This window comes from Manduca sexta, chromosome 22 (assembly GCF_014839805.1).
Source record: "Manduca sexta isolate Smith_Timp_Sample1 chromosome 22, JHU_Msex_v1.0, whole genome shotgun sequence".
NCBI classification, from domain to species: Eukaryota; Metazoa; Arthropoda; class Insecta; order Lepidoptera; family Sphingidae; genus Manduca; species Manduca sexta.
In genome coordinates this window covers 4923129-4941900 of record NC_051136.1, presented here as the reverse complement: position 1 = coordinate 4941900, position 18772 = coordinate 4923129, and the positions used below count along the sequence as shown (strand labels likewise).

General features: G+C 41.0%; 1 protein-coding gene across 1 annotated transcript in view; it reads right to left on the bottom strand.

Moving 5' to 3' along the window:
- Window positions 1–27: 27 nt before the first annotated feature.
- Window positions 28–18772, bottom strand: part of LOC115445704 (protein kinase C-binding protein NELL2) — a 46298-nt gene continuing 27553 nt past the window's right edge. The window contains 15 exon segments of the mRNA XM_037441458.1: window positions 28–2087; window positions 2089–2184; window positions 2336–2494; window positions 2843–2985; window positions 3183–3290; window positions 3611–3877; window positions 4451–4571; window positions 4947–5086; window positions 5441–5560; window positions 5925–6116; window positions 6875–6968; window positions 7576–7704; window positions 7788–7943; window positions 8028–8304; window positions 9602–9752. Coding sequence (XP_037297355.1) covers window positions 1953–2087; window positions 2089–2184; window positions 2336–2494; window positions 2843–2985; window positions 3183–3290; window positions 3611–3877; window positions 4451–4571; window positions 4947–5086; window positions 5441–5560; window positions 5925–6116; window positions 6875–6968; window positions 7576–7704; window positions 7788–7943; window positions 8028–8304; window positions 9602–9752 — 2288 coding nt within the window. The 3' untranslated portion in view covers window positions 28–1952.

Below are 18772 nucleotides of genomic sequence, written 5' to 3'. Positions count from 1 at the left end.
AGGAAAGGAAAATATGAAAACTATATCTGAGGAATATCTTTTTAATGGTAATTTTTTGAACACAATACAACATGCAAGCATCAAAATGCTTTATGAAAATTAAGAAACAATCATATCTTTTCTATATTTGGTACCTATTTTTGGTTACTTTCAAATTATACAAGAAAACGATTCTATATAAAGACAAACAAAAACTATAATATATTATGAAAAATTTCGTACAACATGGCGCGTACGCGCGGGCGGGCCGCGGCGGGCCGTCTCACTACGCTACTCTCATGTACAGCACTATCTCTATCGATAAAATATTACGTTATAATTGGAAGAAGCCGCCGGCGCCGACGCGGCCCGCCCTCGCCCCGCGCTCCCCGCCGCGCCCGCGTCGCCGCACCGCACTATACACGTTATGTCACAACAATATAGCTAAATAGTACCGTTAACATTCTAGGATAATAACTTGAAGCGATCGACGTATTGTTTAAATTTAGAATTCGAAGATTACACGAAGTGGCAGCGGTGCGGGCGCGCGGGTCGGTCCGATGCCGGACCGGCGACCGGCGCTGCGCCGGCGCGGCGAACGCGGCGAGGGCTTTCGACTCGACGCGAACGCGGGACTCACTCACGCTCCACACACATCACATCTCACTTTATACAACGGATCCGGCGCCATCGCACGCCGGATCCGACTCGCGCCGGACCGAAAGCGCGTCGCTCCGAGCTCGCGGGCACTCGCGTGCGTCTATCTACAGTCGGCGAACGGAAACGGGAGCCCGGGACGAGTGCGGCGCGCCAGCTCGGAGCGGCCCGTCCCGGGCGGCGCCACCGGCGCAATTGGTTAACATTAGGTCTATCTATAATAAATAAGCGTGCGTGTCGGTCGTGCTCAGGGCGGCTCTAGCGCCGCGCGCCGCGATGCTTGCGGTGCGCGGCGCGGCCCCGGCCCCACCACAGCGCCAGCAGCGTCAGCGCCGCCGTCGCCCAGCGCCGCGCCGCCGCTCTACACACACACCGCGCCGACTGCACTACCCTGTCGCGGCGACACCTCCGCACTCGTGCGCGGGCGCGTGACGAGGTGTCGTCGCCGGGTAGCGATAAAGCGTTATTTATACACATTCGAACTCTCTATACGGCTCGATATCTTTTATTCTACTTCTAATTAACTATATTGTAGACGGCACAAAATGCGCCCGTTCTTTTTTGGATAAAAATGAAAAAACGACTAGACACATATGTATAGTAATAGAAACTAAATGAGATCTAAGTACATTATTTGTACCATCAAGTATGATAGTGTCATTTATCATGGATCTCCTAAAGTACTGATAGCTATGTATATACAACTAGAACTTACTAAGTAATTGAAATTCGTGACGAAAAAAACATAAAAGTGTATGCGAAATGTCAAATTAAATTTGGCAATTTGATTTCTTTTCAAAGCATGCTTGTCCAAGCCTAAAGGTTCCTAATAGTAAAGATGCCAAATTTTAAATTCAAATTTAAATCATGCTTGAATGATGGATAAATGATAAGACATGCAACAGAAAATATCTAAAATGAAGTACGTCTTTGATTTAATTATTCATAAATTTCAGTCCCGCGGTGGGCGCCAGTAGCAGACAAAGAATCAAAACTTAAAATGATATGTATTTTTTGGTTGTTATTAAATCAAAGGCGTAAACATTCAAAATAACACGTGTTAATAGAGCAGATGTATGAATGAATAAGAAGAGTGGGGATGGTTACCGATGCACACAACACGCGAGATTGCTCACCAAAGTAGCACACTGCCCGCCCTGCAACAAGCGGAAACGACGCGTTCACACACGGACCACCTCTAAGCGAATCGATTAGTCGCCTCAAGCTCCGGCGCGTCGCATATGGCGCGCGCCCAACAAGCGGTCATCGTCGGGGACAAGCGGGCGCCGACTCGGGGCCGACTGATCGAGAGCGGGTTAGTGTGGCGTGGGGACACAGAGTGTAAGCTGCGTATTTACTTGGCACGCGGGGCAGTGCGGCGGCGCGCAGCCCGCCAGCTCCAGGCGGTGCGGCGCGCGCCAGCTGCCCCCGGCCGCCTCGCCGCGCCCCTCCGCCGCGCCCCTCCGCGCCCGCCGCCTCGTCCGCTCCGCCGCCGCAGCACGACCCGCTCTCCTCGCACTCCGGCTCCCAACAGTCCACCTCACCCAACTGAAATATCAAACATGAATATTTATAAGTACTTATCATCAGGAAAGACTAAAGAGTATATGAAGTATTACGATGATTTAGCGAGTCTGAAAGTCCACGTCTAGCACGGAGTCATGACTGTAGCATGCATTTATTGATGGTGGGTACTGACGAGGCACTCGCAGATCTGGCACTGGTAGAGCCAGCGCTCGCCGCTGCGGAAGGTGACGTGGTGCATCTCCTGGTGGCGGCAGTGGAAGCGCGGCTCACAGTGCGGACAGCACGCCGCCGGAGCTATGGCCGTCGGCGCCGGCGACTCTGTACTCGACACCTGAAACAAAATAAAATAACACTTTGCAATGGAGGGTTCGCTACTTCGAAATCAGTTTATGTCGGATATGTTACACTACACGCAATTCTAGGAAAATTCTACATTATCATTTATTCTGTAAGGTTTATAACCCATTGCTGGGTTTGAATGCTTGTTAAAAACATGTGCAAGCACAGCACCCCGTCTCCGCTACATGTTTTGAGCAATTGGAGTATGAGCCAGTCAAGACTAGCTAACGCTTCAATTTTAAGCCGTTGATGGTCTACAAATAATTTAATTGTATTTTTGTTGAAAATGAAAGACGTATCAAGCAAGAGACAAGAGTATTATAAGTATGAGATATGTTACCGGGGTAGTGTAATTGTGTGTGTCACAGAGACACGTGGCGCGTGCGCAGGTGGCGACGCCGGCGGCGCACGCGCATACGCGGCACCCGCCCGCCTCCGACCACGACTCGCCGTCCGTCACCGCGCGCCCTTGCCACCAGCAACCTGCAACCACGTCACACCCGTGACTTTCCCTTAGATTCTGGCAACTATTTTTATGTTTGAGCAAGAAGTGAAAATAATATAATGTAGTATACTTATCCATCTTAAGCTCCCATAATGTTTACATTTAAATTTAATATCATCGTCCCTTCTTAATTGAAGATTTTATTTGTATCTTTCGACATAGTTTGGTGACTTACTGAGTTCACAGTGCTCGGAGTCGCACTGGCAGCGGAAGCCGCCGTCGGTGTTGACGCAGCGCGCGCTCGGGTGGCACGTGTGGAACCCCTCCACGCACTCGTCCACGTCTGCAACACGCATGCGCAACACGACTCACTACTCAGTACTCAGCACTCTCCCACATACTAGCATGCCTTGCCAAGCTTTGTACACGAAGCTCGTAATTCTTAAAAATATTTTACATATGCGTCCTGGTGTAGTATAACAACTTTAATATATTTTAATAAAATTATGGGATATATCTGGATTTGATTTTTTTATAGGTTCTTTAAAGTAAAATATATCTGATACGAAGACATTTACAAGACTCGGTAAAACTCAAGAAAATTGTAATAGGAAGGTATATTACTCTCAACCTTTGCTGGTGATACTGAAGTATGGAACATACCTTCGCATTCATCGGTGAGTGGGTGTCGCCTGTACCCGTGTGCGCACACGCAGTAGTAGGAGCCGGGCGTGTTGACGCACAGCGCGTGTGGCGCACACACAGGGTGTGCGGCGTGCGCGGGGTGCGCCACGTGTGTCGCGTGCGCGGCGTGCGGCCGACACTCGTCCACGTCGCGCTCGCACCGCGTGCCCGTGAACCCGCGCGCGCACGCGCACTGCTCCGGCGACACGCACGCGCCGCCGTTCAGGCACCCGCCCGTGCACACCGCTGAAATATACGACTCATACTAAGTATCGTTTACCAAAAATATGATTTAGCTGAGTTGCTTAGTAAATTATAACACTTGGTCTTAGAATTATCCAGTCATGGACAATAGATATTGTATGAAGATTGAAGAAACCAAACTGATCCTTCAACACCATAAAAGTATCCAATGTGTATAAGATGTGTATTTCTCTGTCACTCCTCTCTAAGCTTTGTGCTTCAACATGAACACACAGCACTCTGAGGAGTTATGATATAGCGCTCCTTTGGTGGACATGACATCAATAATGTATGACATGTCTTCATCTAGGCGCTAATAACATTCACTTTGGAAAACTAGATCCAACGATCTAATGTATCTATATAGTATTACGTTATTTACTATTTGTTTTTGTTTGGAAATGAATGTTCGCTGTTTAAAATACCATAGTTACATGTCATTTTATGGGGCGAGGTTCTATAACTGCGCCCGCGCAGGACCAAAACTTGGTCCTGGTCTGACCATTCCTACGCCTTTCCAGTGACTACAATGTGGACTAAAGTGCTAAATGTGGATACTAGGGGTAATATACTAACGTGTGCAGGAGTATCCGTCGCCGCGGAACCCGTCGCGGCAGCGGCAGGTGTAGGAGCCGGGCGTGTTGGTGCACTCGGCGTCCGCGTGACACCCGTGCGATGCGCCCACGCACTCGTCCACCTGCGACAGAACACATCACTAATCGAATCTGGCCCATGGCTTAGACTGTATCTCATATCGTGCACCTATCATCTGATTTTACCTTCCACCAGTACACATTCTGGCGCTTAACTTGGATTAGGTAACGTAAGGTTCATCTATAATCTGGTATTAGAAAGTTTTTCCTTTTCCAACTAGATTTCCAACTTAATATAGAAAAATTAAGAATTAATAGAATATAAACACAAGGAGGTACACTATTTTTAGTTTTTTGCTTGTCTTTCAATTTTATTTTTATGATTTCCCTTATCCTGAAACCTAAGTCATTCATATTCCCTAGACTTTTCTTGTCATCTTCAAGACAGTTGACGATGTGTTCAATTTTCGTTGTATTACCTCAACACAATTGAATTTGTCTCTTCTAGTATATCCCTCGAGGCACTGACACACGTAGCTGCCCACGACGTTGACGCAGCGCGTGTTCGAGTGGCAGTGATGGCCGTCCAGCCCGCCTGCTTCCTGACATTCGTCCACATCTGGAAAGTAAACAAAATCATTCAACAAGTACAATTAGAAAAATATGTTAAAACGTTATTTAATGGAAAGGTTTACATTTGGTACTTCAAGCATGAAATCATTCATCATCATCATCAGCGCGGTTTAATCCATTGCTGGACACAGGCCTCTCCCAAGAATGGAACATGAAATGGAATAGCAAAATGTATGGCCCCCTGATAGACTTTCTAGAAGTAAAAACAACTGGCGCATCCAAATTTTATTCGTAAAACAATGTAGGTCGAGATTTTTTATTCCAGAAGTTCTCCTTCTTTTATAACTTGAATATTGTAAGATTACATTAGCTACCAACTCTACCCTCAATTCATCTTTACCTTGGCAAGTGAGCCCGTCTCCCTGGAAGCCCTGGTTACATTTGCACGTATACTTGGTATTGAGGTTCATGCAGGTCGCGTTCTCGTCGCACGAGTGACCCATGCTGCAGTAGTCCACACCTGTTACAGACCTCGAGATTTAATTTCGTAGAGTGTAGATGAGGTGGAATAAAAATTGTCCGAGTGCGGAAACTAGTTGGAAATCTTCGGAGCCTGGACAGTCATGTCAAGATCTCAAAGTACACTTGCTTCCGAATTTCAAGATATTATAAAAATTATTGACCTGTATATTTCATTATAAAGCCTTTGAAATTTAAATTATCTGCTACATAAAGCTTACTGCAACTCCTCATGCCAAGATTGTCGGCTTGAATTTCAAATATTATAAAAATGTTCGATATAGACAATTCATAAAAATTCCTGCCAATTGAATGAACCCGTAACAAAGAGCCTGGTGTGAGAGTGTGAGTAGAGGTGGTATGACCTGGACAGAACTTGCAGCACTCGCCGGGCACGGTGAACTGGTCGGGCGCGTCGCACGGCAGCGGCGGGCAGGCGAGCTCGGGGTCGACGCGCGTGCACTGCATGTTGCCGTCGTGGCACACGCACTCCGCGCACTCCTTGGGCGCGAACCGCTCGCCGTGCTCGTACAGCGTGCCCTTCAGCAGGCACTGTCCTGCGCACGCACACATCTCCGTCTACAGATCATGTCAGCCACGATGACGCGCCCCACTACTCTCCCCTGAGACTGAGTTTCACCGCTCGGTGTCATAAGCGTGCCACTGCTGATCCTGGCTTACTGGAGTTGTAGTGGCAGGTGTGAGGGCGGGAAAGTCTTCTGTCCACAATCACTTAGTGTGTGTGATAAGTATGAATGCCCACACTAATGGCGTAGCGTGCCTATATTAAAATTTGTTAGAGCCCTCCAGGGTAGTGCGAACATTTGGGCGCCCGCTTAGTTTAATGTAGGTCCTTACCTAACCATGCTAACTGGGGTCGCTAAAGCTTGGGGGCCCTGTATCATTCATACGATGGTAGCTACGCCCCTGGCACACACTACGATAGATAGGGCAATATAGCGAGTAAATGACAAAAATAAACTACAGCATTACCCATCTAAAGTTTCGTATACATAAAAATTATCAATTTTAATTCATGTACTCGGTATTACACTTTCACCAACGCTATCCATCGTAATGTGCGTGTGCACTCATGCTACTCACGCAAACTCTAAGCGATTAGAGAATGTAGTAGGGTGCGTCTTCATGGATGAAATAATCTATGTTTTACGGTACCAAAGACAGTAGAAGACAGGAAATGTTCTCATGTTTATTATTATCACCATTGATATTCTTTTCTCTGTAAATATTTTCATGTTCTTACGGTATGATCGACTTGATTAAAAACGTAGATTGTAAACATATAATCACTTACTTAAGCATGTAGGGCAACATTCTCCTGGATGTAATACTGGATTCTTGCACTCCGCCCTGTCGCACTCTACTGGCCTGCACGTAATCTCGCCGTGCTGTCGAAACATAATAAAATGCATCTTTAAAAAAAATTCGCATGAAATAAACGATGACAAATAGATGGTGGGCCATGTCAGGAATCGGGTTATCTTCGGGCACACTACCTTAATATCACTTGGGGGGTGAGTGGACCGGTGTTTGGTTTCACCGGTCTTACGGCCCAATGTTGACAACCGGCAGTATAGGATCATCTAAGCGAGCATTGGACCGAGTCCTAACCCCTGTATACCCCACATTGGCATACCAACCAAATCCGGGGTTGTTTTCTTCGGCGCGTATGAGACGGCACCGGGGTATCATGTTGCACTAAGATAGCTCCTCGGAACCATTCCTGATCATTAACCCATGGATTGGGTGAGCTGCCAAAAATTACTTAACTAAAGACATTATTTCATGTCCATAAAATTCACTCTTAAAGGGCAGCCTTTTGTCAGTTGACTAATTGATGAGCATGGTCAGGTTGTTGAAGACTCTAGGCACAGCCGAACTGTCGCTTGACTAATGATTGTAATTGCATTGAACAATATAACTAAAATTTACTTGGTCGTATATAATGTATGCGATTAACTTGGGACTATATAAAGATTATGATTGGAAGGTTACCACGCAGGAGCACCGGTTACAGTCCCTCTGCCACGTGGCGCCATCTGCGTGGACCGTGCCGTTGGAATAACACGACTTTTGACAGTCGCACTGTTCCAACCGCGCCAGCCTTGCTTCAGTCCCCACAAGCTGCAATGGTCAAGGTTCTTAGCTCACATCTTCAAATATTTCCGAAAGGATTATTGTTATTCTAGATATACTCAGTACTGTACCTTAAGTGAAAGGTCATGGATATGTGTAGTCAGTTCTTGAACAGTGGCCTGCAGCAACGCAAATTGCCCACATGTGGGACATTCCGAGTCCAGTCCAGGGCACTGTGCTAAGTAGCCGTGAGGCCCGCTCACAAGTCTCACCTCTTGGAGCGTACCCTGAAATTATAGATAGCGGTTTAAAAAAAGAAATTGCAACGATATATTTCAAGTGTTAGTAAAGGTTTTAATGTCGGTTTGTACCTTAAATAACGAATGTTTGCTATTCCTCTGTCCAACCCACAGCGTGAGCTGTGGCTGTGTGAAGTTCCTGTCGGGCGGCGGGATGAGCCGGCGGTAGAGCGGGTGGCAGTCGACGAGCAGCGTGGCCTGCGCGCCCGACACGGCCAGCGCCAGCCGGTGCCACGCGCCGTCCGCCAGCCGGAACGGGAACGTCTCCACGCGCGGCGCAGACCCGCCCGCCGCCACATAGTGCAGCCGCACCTCGTCGCGCCGCCCGCTCGACTGCACCTCCAGGTACCTGCACCACACGCGCGCTCTACACATCCACCTCCCACAGCGAGGATTACTCCGCCGCGCCCTCGCTAACTGTTCCGAGGTACACATAAACAAAGCAAACAACACACAATGCTAACTGCGACGGGGCGGGACCGACCGCGAGCGGACCTCGGCTCGCTCTACATCTCAATATCGCTCGGCCTGGATAGGGGACCATGTACCTCGGAACGAATCGCGTTCGGTGTCGACTGACTTTCTAAGGTGTCTGATAGAACGCTCCCAGAGAGCGAAGCGTCTTGCGGTGTGTCCGGCGACGCGACGAGCCGCGCGCGACCCAGCGCCGCCAAACCTCGGGCGAACTGTGCGGCCTCGGACACAACGCGAGACAATAAGGGTTCCCATGTCGCTTGGAATGCAAGTGCGGACGAGTCCGACGTTGTCCCCTCGATGCGAGCGCGGGTCCGCTGCCGCGCGGCGCCCCGTGGCGTCACAATCATCAACATCCAGGTGAGTACATCGAGAGACGGGTCGTGGGGGCGGTTGGACAGACATTACACAACACGTCAAGACACAGAACACAAGACGGACGGCGGCGGAGGAGACGCGGGGGGCGCATGCAAGCCGGCCCACTCGCGCACACATACATCCATGCAGAGGTGACAATGAGCGCAACCAGGTCAACGGATGGATCAAGGAGGACATTCCGAGGCACAGGACATTCCAAGATACATGATTCTCCCCTATGCGCGCGCACGCATGCCGCCCCCGGCAGGAGGGAGCCATGCGTGCGCGCGCAGCGATGTTGAGATCTAGAACTCACCGCGGGGGGTGGAGGCGGGGGTCGCGGGGCCGACGGGCCGCCGCTCGCCGCGCCGCCGCCGCGCTGCCCGCGCGCCGCCCGCCGCCGGCTCCCTACTCAACACCACACCAATGACATAACGCATCAATGTCATCATTGGGATCTACTTAAAGACTATAGGAACTTTAAATCTTATGTTATTGAACTCAGCTGTACTTCAAAGACTTTTAAACTATGTATGTAGTCGATATTAAACATTTAATAATAGGACAAAATATGTTCATACTATAGTAGCAGTACTCCTTACGGTAATAGAGGACCCCCGTGCCCAGCGTTGGGCCAGTATATAACATAGGGCTGGATTTATATTATATTACAATTATTTTGTTTCATCATTAAGTTTAAGCTCTTGTACAAAGAGTATGTAATAACACATGAAATAAATGCATACTGTCTAATTACACATAACTAACTAGTTAACTACGACTTGAACATTGATTACGACACCGATCTATCGTACCTGTTGTACCCATGGGAGAAGGAGAGTATGGTGCCGGAGTTAGCCGGCTCCTGTTTAAGGGTGGCGAGTACCGTGAACTCTGGCGAGCGCCGCAGCAGCTCCGCGGCGCGCTCGAATGCAGCGCCCTCTATCTGCAGCGATCGGGAATCACCTGTAACACGCACTTTACCTGTTAATTTACTGTGAATACCCTAAAACTTCAGTTGTAACTTAGTGTTTAGACATGGTTATTAAATGTAAATATATATTCATAGTATGTTTTACTGTTATCAACTGATAAATATTGGACATATTATAACCTAACTCCAGAATCCCGGAACATGTGGTCAGAGGCGCACCTAGGGCGCACATGGTTCAAGACTTAAGTAAGCTTTGTATAATCCCAATTCCGGACAAATGAAATAGCAAAAGCATCATATTTTGATAAATATTTTTATTTCATGTTATCTTAATAATATGTTTAGGCAATAAATAACATTCTATTTAAGACTTTTGATTAACATAATAATGAAGTAACGATCAATCAATAAGGAAAACAGTAAAATAAAATAAGGCAATAGAGTAAAGTGGCCATTTGACTGGATCTAAATTATGCAAACATATTACAGATTGAAATGACTTATTTCATTTCATGTCAGTCAGGAATTTCACGAATGACAAAAAGCAATCAAGCCTAAGAAAGTCATAATATGGTTGAAGGCATAACTTGATAGGATCTTCGCCGATATAGCGATACTGAGTCCTTGGGTTATAACGATTGCCGCGTATTGGCATCAGGCCAGCCGAACTTCTTTAATACCCAGTTGTTAGTCAAATGTTTTTAATGTAATAAATTCGAGAAATTAAAATGTATGCGAGCTTATTTAGGTCAAGTTAATGATAACTTTCGCCGAGGTTTGAAATTACTCTTGGAAATGTTTCATTTATTTATTGCGCCAGTATAAATGCAGTGCTTTATGAAATATTATTGTTTGTGTGAAGTATTCATTTTCTCAATTTTATTTATTTATTTAAGTTGGTATAACTTTTAGAGTCTGTTTCGCAATTTCTGAGTAAATGTTACTCGCCACGTAGATGTATAAGCCGAAAAAATACCAAAGTCACACTTTAATCTGTGCTCCCAAATAAGTGGTAATAAAATGAGTCCTATCTGCATTTGCTATTAAATACGGTAACTGCCAAATACAATGCACTTAAAACTTGTGAAACAGATCTTTTTCTTCCTAGAAGTTTCTTTGTATTAAGTATTTAGTAATTTACTCTCATTTTCAAGCATATTTGAACGCTAAGTTCCTACGGTACTTAATAAAAGGACCTATTTGAAAATTCAAGCAATGATTTGAAAAGTAGAACGTTCAAAAAAGATTCAGGTGCAAATTTTAAGATATATATGGCATGGCGCCAATTCCAAAATCCTAATATCTTAGTGAGCACTGCATAATGACATAATTTAGCCAATAGTCGATGTTAGCGTAACTACAATGAACATTCCAACACTAACTATTACTCCACACAATGATACAACACAAACTATTTCCACTAAAACAATTCTTGATTCAGAATCCGCAATGCAGAGAAACTCAACGTTTATTGAGTGCGGTTCAAACTTTTAATTTCAGCGGCAAATTGACGAATTGGAAGCGTGACTAACGACAAACGAAACGAGCGAGTAATAAAGTGCGCAGCAAGATTTAAATCTGCGAGGGTGCAGGGATGACGAAATAATATCTCTCATGAATGATGTGATAGCCTCCCGCGGCGAGGGTAAATAGCGCGGAAGGGCGCCGCGAGGGGACGCGACCACCGCGTACCGAACAAAACATTTTATTGTCATTGTTTAAAAGTCAAGAGACACGGAATCAGTATATCAAAGTCGTAAAATATCAACCTTGGAGCCCTTTTGACCCTGAACCTTCGAACAGTGATATAAATTGTCGTGTGCGAATTCGGACTGTTAACCGCTTCCCTGACGAACTGCTTTGCAATAAATAACTTGTTACAAACAGGCATATGCCCCACAAATAGGAGTAAATGCTGCACGCACCAATTTCTTATAATTTACTGCCCGCGGTGACAACCTTCTTTGTAACTAAGCGAACTAATTAGATTGTTTCTAGCTTTGTTACAAGGTTACTGAGATATTGTTTTCGTATAGGTAATATTTTTTATGTGTGTTTCACGATAATCACGGAACGCTTGGGGGCATATTTTATTTCCGAAATTTATGGTATTTTATCTTATTGATATAAATCTAAAGGTTGTGAAAATGGCTTGTACGTTTGTTAGAACTAAACTCGAGAAACAGCTGAAGGTATGCGGATGAAATTTGGTACACGGATAGCCTATGGCGTGCATTAGCACATAGGCTACTTTCGCCGATACGTAGCCTGCCATAGCAAAAACAAAATAGATTTTTGGCGCTGGTGTCGTGCACATGGAGCTATGAATCGTTAGTGTTTGTAGCGCTTTTCACGCGATCGTAGCCGCGAGCAACACCTAGTTATTAATATAAATCTTCTAGGTCAGCAAGAAGCATGAAGAAAATATTATAATTAGTCTTCGTGATTATTCCAAAATAAATTAGAATACATAAATGGTACCTAAAACTACAGACTACAGGTCATTAAATCAGACACGTAATCTTGAAACACGCAAAGTCTAAAATAGTTTCATTTTTGTTGCAATTCCAACCATATCAATTTGTCATAACTCATTCAAAAACAAAAGTTATATTTCAAGTTAATAAAATATTTGAAATTTATCAAAGCATAACTTCGTGCAAATAATTCGCATTGAATCGTGGAAAAGTCGAGAAAGTTCCCGACAAGCCCGCCGGAGTTCGATGACTCCCTGCCGCCCCCGAGACACACCTCCGAACATTAGTCTATCTATACTCTCGTACTGTACGATTGAAGATAAACAACAGGGTGTTCTAATACTAGATTACGTAAGCCTTTTACTAAGAACCGTTGTTAACGAATTTGTAAATCAAAGTGGATTTAATGTGTTATTGCAATATTTCAAATGAACGCGATTAGTTAGATTGTTTCGAGGCATTCGGAAAATTGGATGGCTTAATGGCATCCCTTTGAATGAAAGGGTTCAGTTGGAAATAGAAATTACTTAAATTAATTAAGGGTAACAATTGTTTGACGTAATTTCTAAAGCGGGGTGCTCTCACATTTTATTTGGTAACATTAGTTGGAAATATTTACCGACTAGTAAAATATTTAAATGTTTTAAAGAGTGGTGTCGCTATATATATACTTGTATATCACTGCCGAGCAATTAAATACATAACATACATAACATCACGCATTTTATCCCCGAAGGGGTATGCAGCAATTAAATAATAGCCTGTTACTGCCTTATACTCGTAGCACAACATAATTATGAAATTTTATAGGTATTACATTCAAGTTGTTGATGATACTAATTTCGGATTACTACTTTATAATATCGATTTACATATATAATATTAAATTTAGAATTTGATGTTTCCTTGCGGTAGGTACATAAAAATAAAGTTTTACGAGCTGGTCTAAAGCACTTTAAGTAAGGTCAGGGGGCCCTAAAGAGTCCGAAATTCTCTTTTACCTATAGGTACCGCTATTAAAGTTGTCCTTAGATATGATTCGCCACCCTAGAGGGAAAAGCATTAATAATATAAAATTCGACTAAAACCATAGCTGTAATTTTATTCACTATGTTTTGTTATAGTCTTTAGCTGTGCCAAAATGTTTTTCTATATTTTCCTTATGTAAGATATTTTCTCGTATGGACTCTGACCTTGTCTTTATAACAGGCAGTTATTTAGTTCTAGTGGTCGGTTAGATGACAAGAAACAAATACTGAATCTAGATGCCAAGACTTTGTGTAGATTGAATAATATTTTGGAACCAAAAATGATACATAATAAATCAATAGTGTTTTAACAACATCTTTCCCATTTTTAAGTTCCTTTTGAAAGAATAAAATTATCATGTTATTAATAGTTTATTTCTTATAGACAAAATGTATTAGTAATAATTATTTTTATCCTCAAACTATAGCACATTACTCTATATATATAATAAAATTTAAACTACAAAACAGTTACTGTTATGACTAATTACATAAGGAGCTATAATCATAAGTCATATATACATGGATAGAGCTATAGTCTCAAATATTAATACAAGTATCGAAACAAAAGGAAAACATGTGTTTAATTCGAGTAGCTTTTCCATGAAAATGTTGAATAATGCATGGATGTCCGGCCCCATCTCCCCTCAGCTGAATTATTATTTAATATCAATTAGACTGCGTCGGCAGATAGCTGAAAAATCAACTTTTCTAAGCTGACTCCTCGCTAGATTGCAATCTCGGTACATTCTGCAAACATTTAAATATATCTGAAGGGTCTTTATAAAATGGAAATCCACCCTCGAACTGTTCGAGAGGGGTTGAAAGTCTTTTAAAATCGCTTTGTATTCAACTGTTGCTTATATTGCGGTGGAGTATAGTGGAATAACTAAAGCGCAGTTGGTAGTATGCAGTGTTTGAAATCTATTTGGATTTCATTATTGTTATTCAAAATGTATTATATTATGCACTTTAAATTTAATTTATTATGTTTTTCACTTATTTCGTACGGGCTTTTAGCTTTCATTTCGTTCTACATTTCGCTAACAAACCTAAAATAATTTAATCCGAAATTGTACATTTTTGCGGATATCAAATTGAATACTTATCTATTCAACCAATATTGCTAAACATGGACAATACGATATGAATATTGGACTTTATCGTTCCCCACAGATCTCGGTTTAATTAAATCACCCCGGCGGTTATCAATAAATGCGTCTACACGCAAATATTTGCAGGGCTTTGTGTAAACACTTTATTGTGTAGCTCCCCGCACTGGATATATTTTATTGGCAATCGTTTATCACTTCTGCACACGTGACGCTTTCCCGTTTTGTGTTAGGATTTTATTTGAACGTTTTATTTTTATTCCATATGGAATTTTATTTAGCGTTTGGGTTTATTTATTTAAGATTTATCGGTTTATTTTATTGTGTTTAAATGTTTTAGATTTAATTGAAAACAACGAAGTATAAACCTCACTGATCTGGACATAGTAACGTAAATATGAATACTGGTTGATATGTACAAATTAAAATTGCAGTTTCATTAACATAAATAGAAAGTGCGACATAATTTCTCTTTTATTAAAAAACTGGAATATACGACAAAAGCACTAAAATAGATTAACATAAAATGTATCGTGACGTCTATGTGTTACGCTTGTAGGTCAACTGAAAATCATGAACTTTCCGGCGATTCCACGTGATTTCACCATTGTCACGTGAGCTGGCTCATTGAACATTGAATCAGTGGACGTCATTGACTAGCTTCTGTAGTCTTTCACAATCACCTATCTATACCTATATCGTCGGTCTACTGCAAGAATTCACTGATGGCAAAAAACATCAAGTACAGTTTATAACGCCCTGAACATAATAGAATATTATATTTAACATACTCACTTTATTTTAAGATGATAATTATATAGAAGATGATATAACGAAAACAATATAACTAAAATTAAAAGTGGCTTAATTCATACTTTTGTATTTGTCAGTTAATGAGTTCTTGCAGTAAACCGACGATATTATAAATGCGAAAGTAAATCTTTGTATATTTATATATTTTTATTTTATTTTGCACTTTATATACATAATAAGTATATCGGCGGACTTAATGCCAAAGGCATTCTCTCCCAGTCAACCTAAGGGTGGTGCAGAGATAAATAAGGTAGGTGCATAAGGATATTTAATAATACATAAACATACATAAAAGTAACTATAATGTATAACTATATTAAATACAAACATAATATAAGTAATATTATAAATACATAAAATACAGATTATAAATACATAAATATATAATATGTACTCGTATATATTAATAATATATTCGTTACGCTTTGATGAATCATTGAACTAATTCAGATGAAATTGGGTATAGAGATAGTTAGAGACCTTGGAACATAGGTAACTTTATATGGTGGGAAATTTATAGTATTTTTATCCCGGAAAAACTTTTTACCCGATCGGAGCCGGTATAAAAGCTAGTTGATACGGCATAGTCGACGTATTCACTGAAATGTTACATTATTAAGAATCTTCGTGACCATTTAACCTAGATACACAAGACGGAGGGCTTTACATAAATTAAACTGGACAAACATGATGTCCATATTGGGGCGTAGAAGAGTATATGTCGCTGCTGTGGGCAACCTATTGTGAGCATCCCTTACTGTCCTTGACACCCGTCATAAAGCTTATGTCACAGCCAGTTCGTTAATTCAAAGTAAGGCCAGTTCACACAATGGACAAGAAACTGTTCATACTTCCAGATAATTGGGCAAGTTATGAATAAGTGTACGCGTGGATCAAATTCTAAGTAGGGTGTTTATACGAATGAACTTAGGTAGGCGACATAAGGAAACGACTTCAAACGATACAAACAGCTGAATATAAGTGCATCTTCTTGGAGTTTTGCGATATACGTAATAACTATAAAAAAAAATTGTCACCCACAAAAGTAGCCGAGTAAATACAGAATTTTAAATTATCTATGCTCTTTTGTATTCTTATTAACATTTATTTTTCACAATTATAAAATAAAAGCGATGTTATTTACTTCAGATAGAGAAAAAAACATGTTTTCATTAAGCGTGACGTCAATAGACGATTTGACGTTTTGAATTTATTTAGCCACTTTTGTGGGTGACTGTACATAGATACTATCAAAACTACTTACATATTTAGAAGACAATAAACAAGTCTACCCCTTTTTCAATTAACTTTATATACGTATCAAATGCATTATCCAAAAGAATAATTTAATTGTGAGTTTTTAATTTTCGAAGAAAACGTGGCGTATTATAAGTTTAACAAGCGTATGTGAGGTCTGTATGTTGCTGTCAGCTTCGTAAATTGGTAGTATTATGTTAGTCGCATAATGAAACAAACTTACGAAGCTATAAAAGAAAAAATGACCAAACACCTCTAGGTATTTGCATACTAACAATTTACTTCACACTAATTTATTCACGTTTACGCAAACTGAAGACTTGTTAGATGCGTATCTATTTATCAAGACCGTGACGCGTCTTGTCAATAAAGGTACACGCGAGGAAGTTATTACATTACAAGGAAATGGGTCACTTTAATACAAGCAGGGTATTTTATTAGCTTTTAAAAGGTTGTCTAGCAAGTTTCTTGCACTTTCTTTTATATCAAGGCGAAATCGTAATAACTAAAATATAGTCTCAGCGGACATCCGAATTATCAAGGCCTTATAACTTTTCCTATGACGGAAGGATATTGGTGTATGTCAATATTGAAATGATACCATCATGAATATCATGAATATCAAATAAGTAGGTAAGAGTAATACAAGTCGATACAAACGTCCCAAAAGGACACCACATAGGCGCTCGTACTGAAGTCAATAAAAATACTTTCGAGTTATTTTTTTCTTTTGTGATATGGGGCATTCCACGTGAAGCGGGCACGAAAAAAAACTCGATGTCTCAGATTTTCGTAATATTTGATTATGTTATACCTGTATATGTCCTCGATCCAGATACAAAATATTATTAAAGTGTAAAGCCTGGTAAGCGAGTTAAAGGACTTTGAAGTATTGACTGGCCGGCTGGTATACGCCACTTCGAATCCAATTATCAAGTTTTTAAATGTTACAATAAAATAAATAAAGCAATGAAATAAATACTTCATTTAATGAGCTTTTTTATTGTATTTTTGGAAATTGAAAAATGTTTTTTTTTCCTTGAAAAAAATATGTTTGAAAGTTTCAAACTTGAATTTCACAAAGTTGGCATATTTATATTTTTTTTATTTTTTTTCTAAAAATAGCTCCTATTGTATAGATAATTTCTGCGAAGTTTCATAATGGGCTGAGAAGTAGTTTAGAGCTAGACCGATTACAGTGCCGAAGCGCGGTGGTCGCCAGAAAGAGCGAAGTAGTAAAACTTTCAATTAAACTAAATATTTTCGATTAGACTATTTTATCATGTTTTGCATCGCTCTAACGATTCAATTACATCTGATTATAATATAAAAAAATATATTTATATTACTGACGGTGTACAACAACATTTGAAACTTGGCAAGGATAATCTATATACAATATTGGCTATTTTAGTAGAAAAACGTTATTATATAAATATGCCAACTTTGTGAAATACAAGTTTGAAACATTAAAATATATATGAATAATAATAATAAATAGTAGTAGTAATAATAAATATGAGTTTGTGGCATTGATGTTCTAGCCTATATGTATAAGCGGTCGGGTATCGTGAAGGCTTTGTTTGATGCGTTATGTAAACTAGCCTGTGTCTCCAGGCGTTTTAGGTTACCACTGAGACCGTCAAATTGCCCTTCTGCCATGTGAAGTGGCACGAAAATGAAATTCTGCATCTTTACCACAATCCTGTTTGAAATATAACAAGTTAATACAATTAAATCTTTTAAAATGTTGTTGTGCACCGTCAGTAATATAAATATATTTTTTTATTATAATTAGATGTAATTGAATCGTTAGAGCGATGCAAAACATGATAAAATAGTCTAATCGAAAGTATTTAGTTTAATTGAAAGTTTTACTACTGCTCTTTCTGGCGACCGCCGCGCTTCGGCACTGTAATCGGTCTAGCTCCTAAACTACTTCTCAGCCCATTATGAAACTTCGCAGAGATTATCTATACAATAGTAGCTATTTTAGAAAAAATAAAAAATACAAATATGCCAACTTTGTGAAATTCAAGTTTGAAACTTTCAAACATATTTTTTCAAAGAAAAAAACATTTTTCAATTTCCAAAAATACAATAAAAAGCTCAATAAATGAAGTATTTATTTCATTGCTTTATTTATTTTATTGTAACATTTAAAAACTTGATAATTGATTCGAAGTGGCGTGTACCAGCCGGCCAGTCAAAACTTAAAAGTCCTTTAACTCGCTTACCAGGCTTTATACTTTAATAATATTTTGTATCTGATCGAGGACATATACAGGTATAACATAATCAAATATTACGAAAATCTGAGACATCGAGTTTTTTTCGTGCCCGCTTCACGTGGAATGCCCCATAA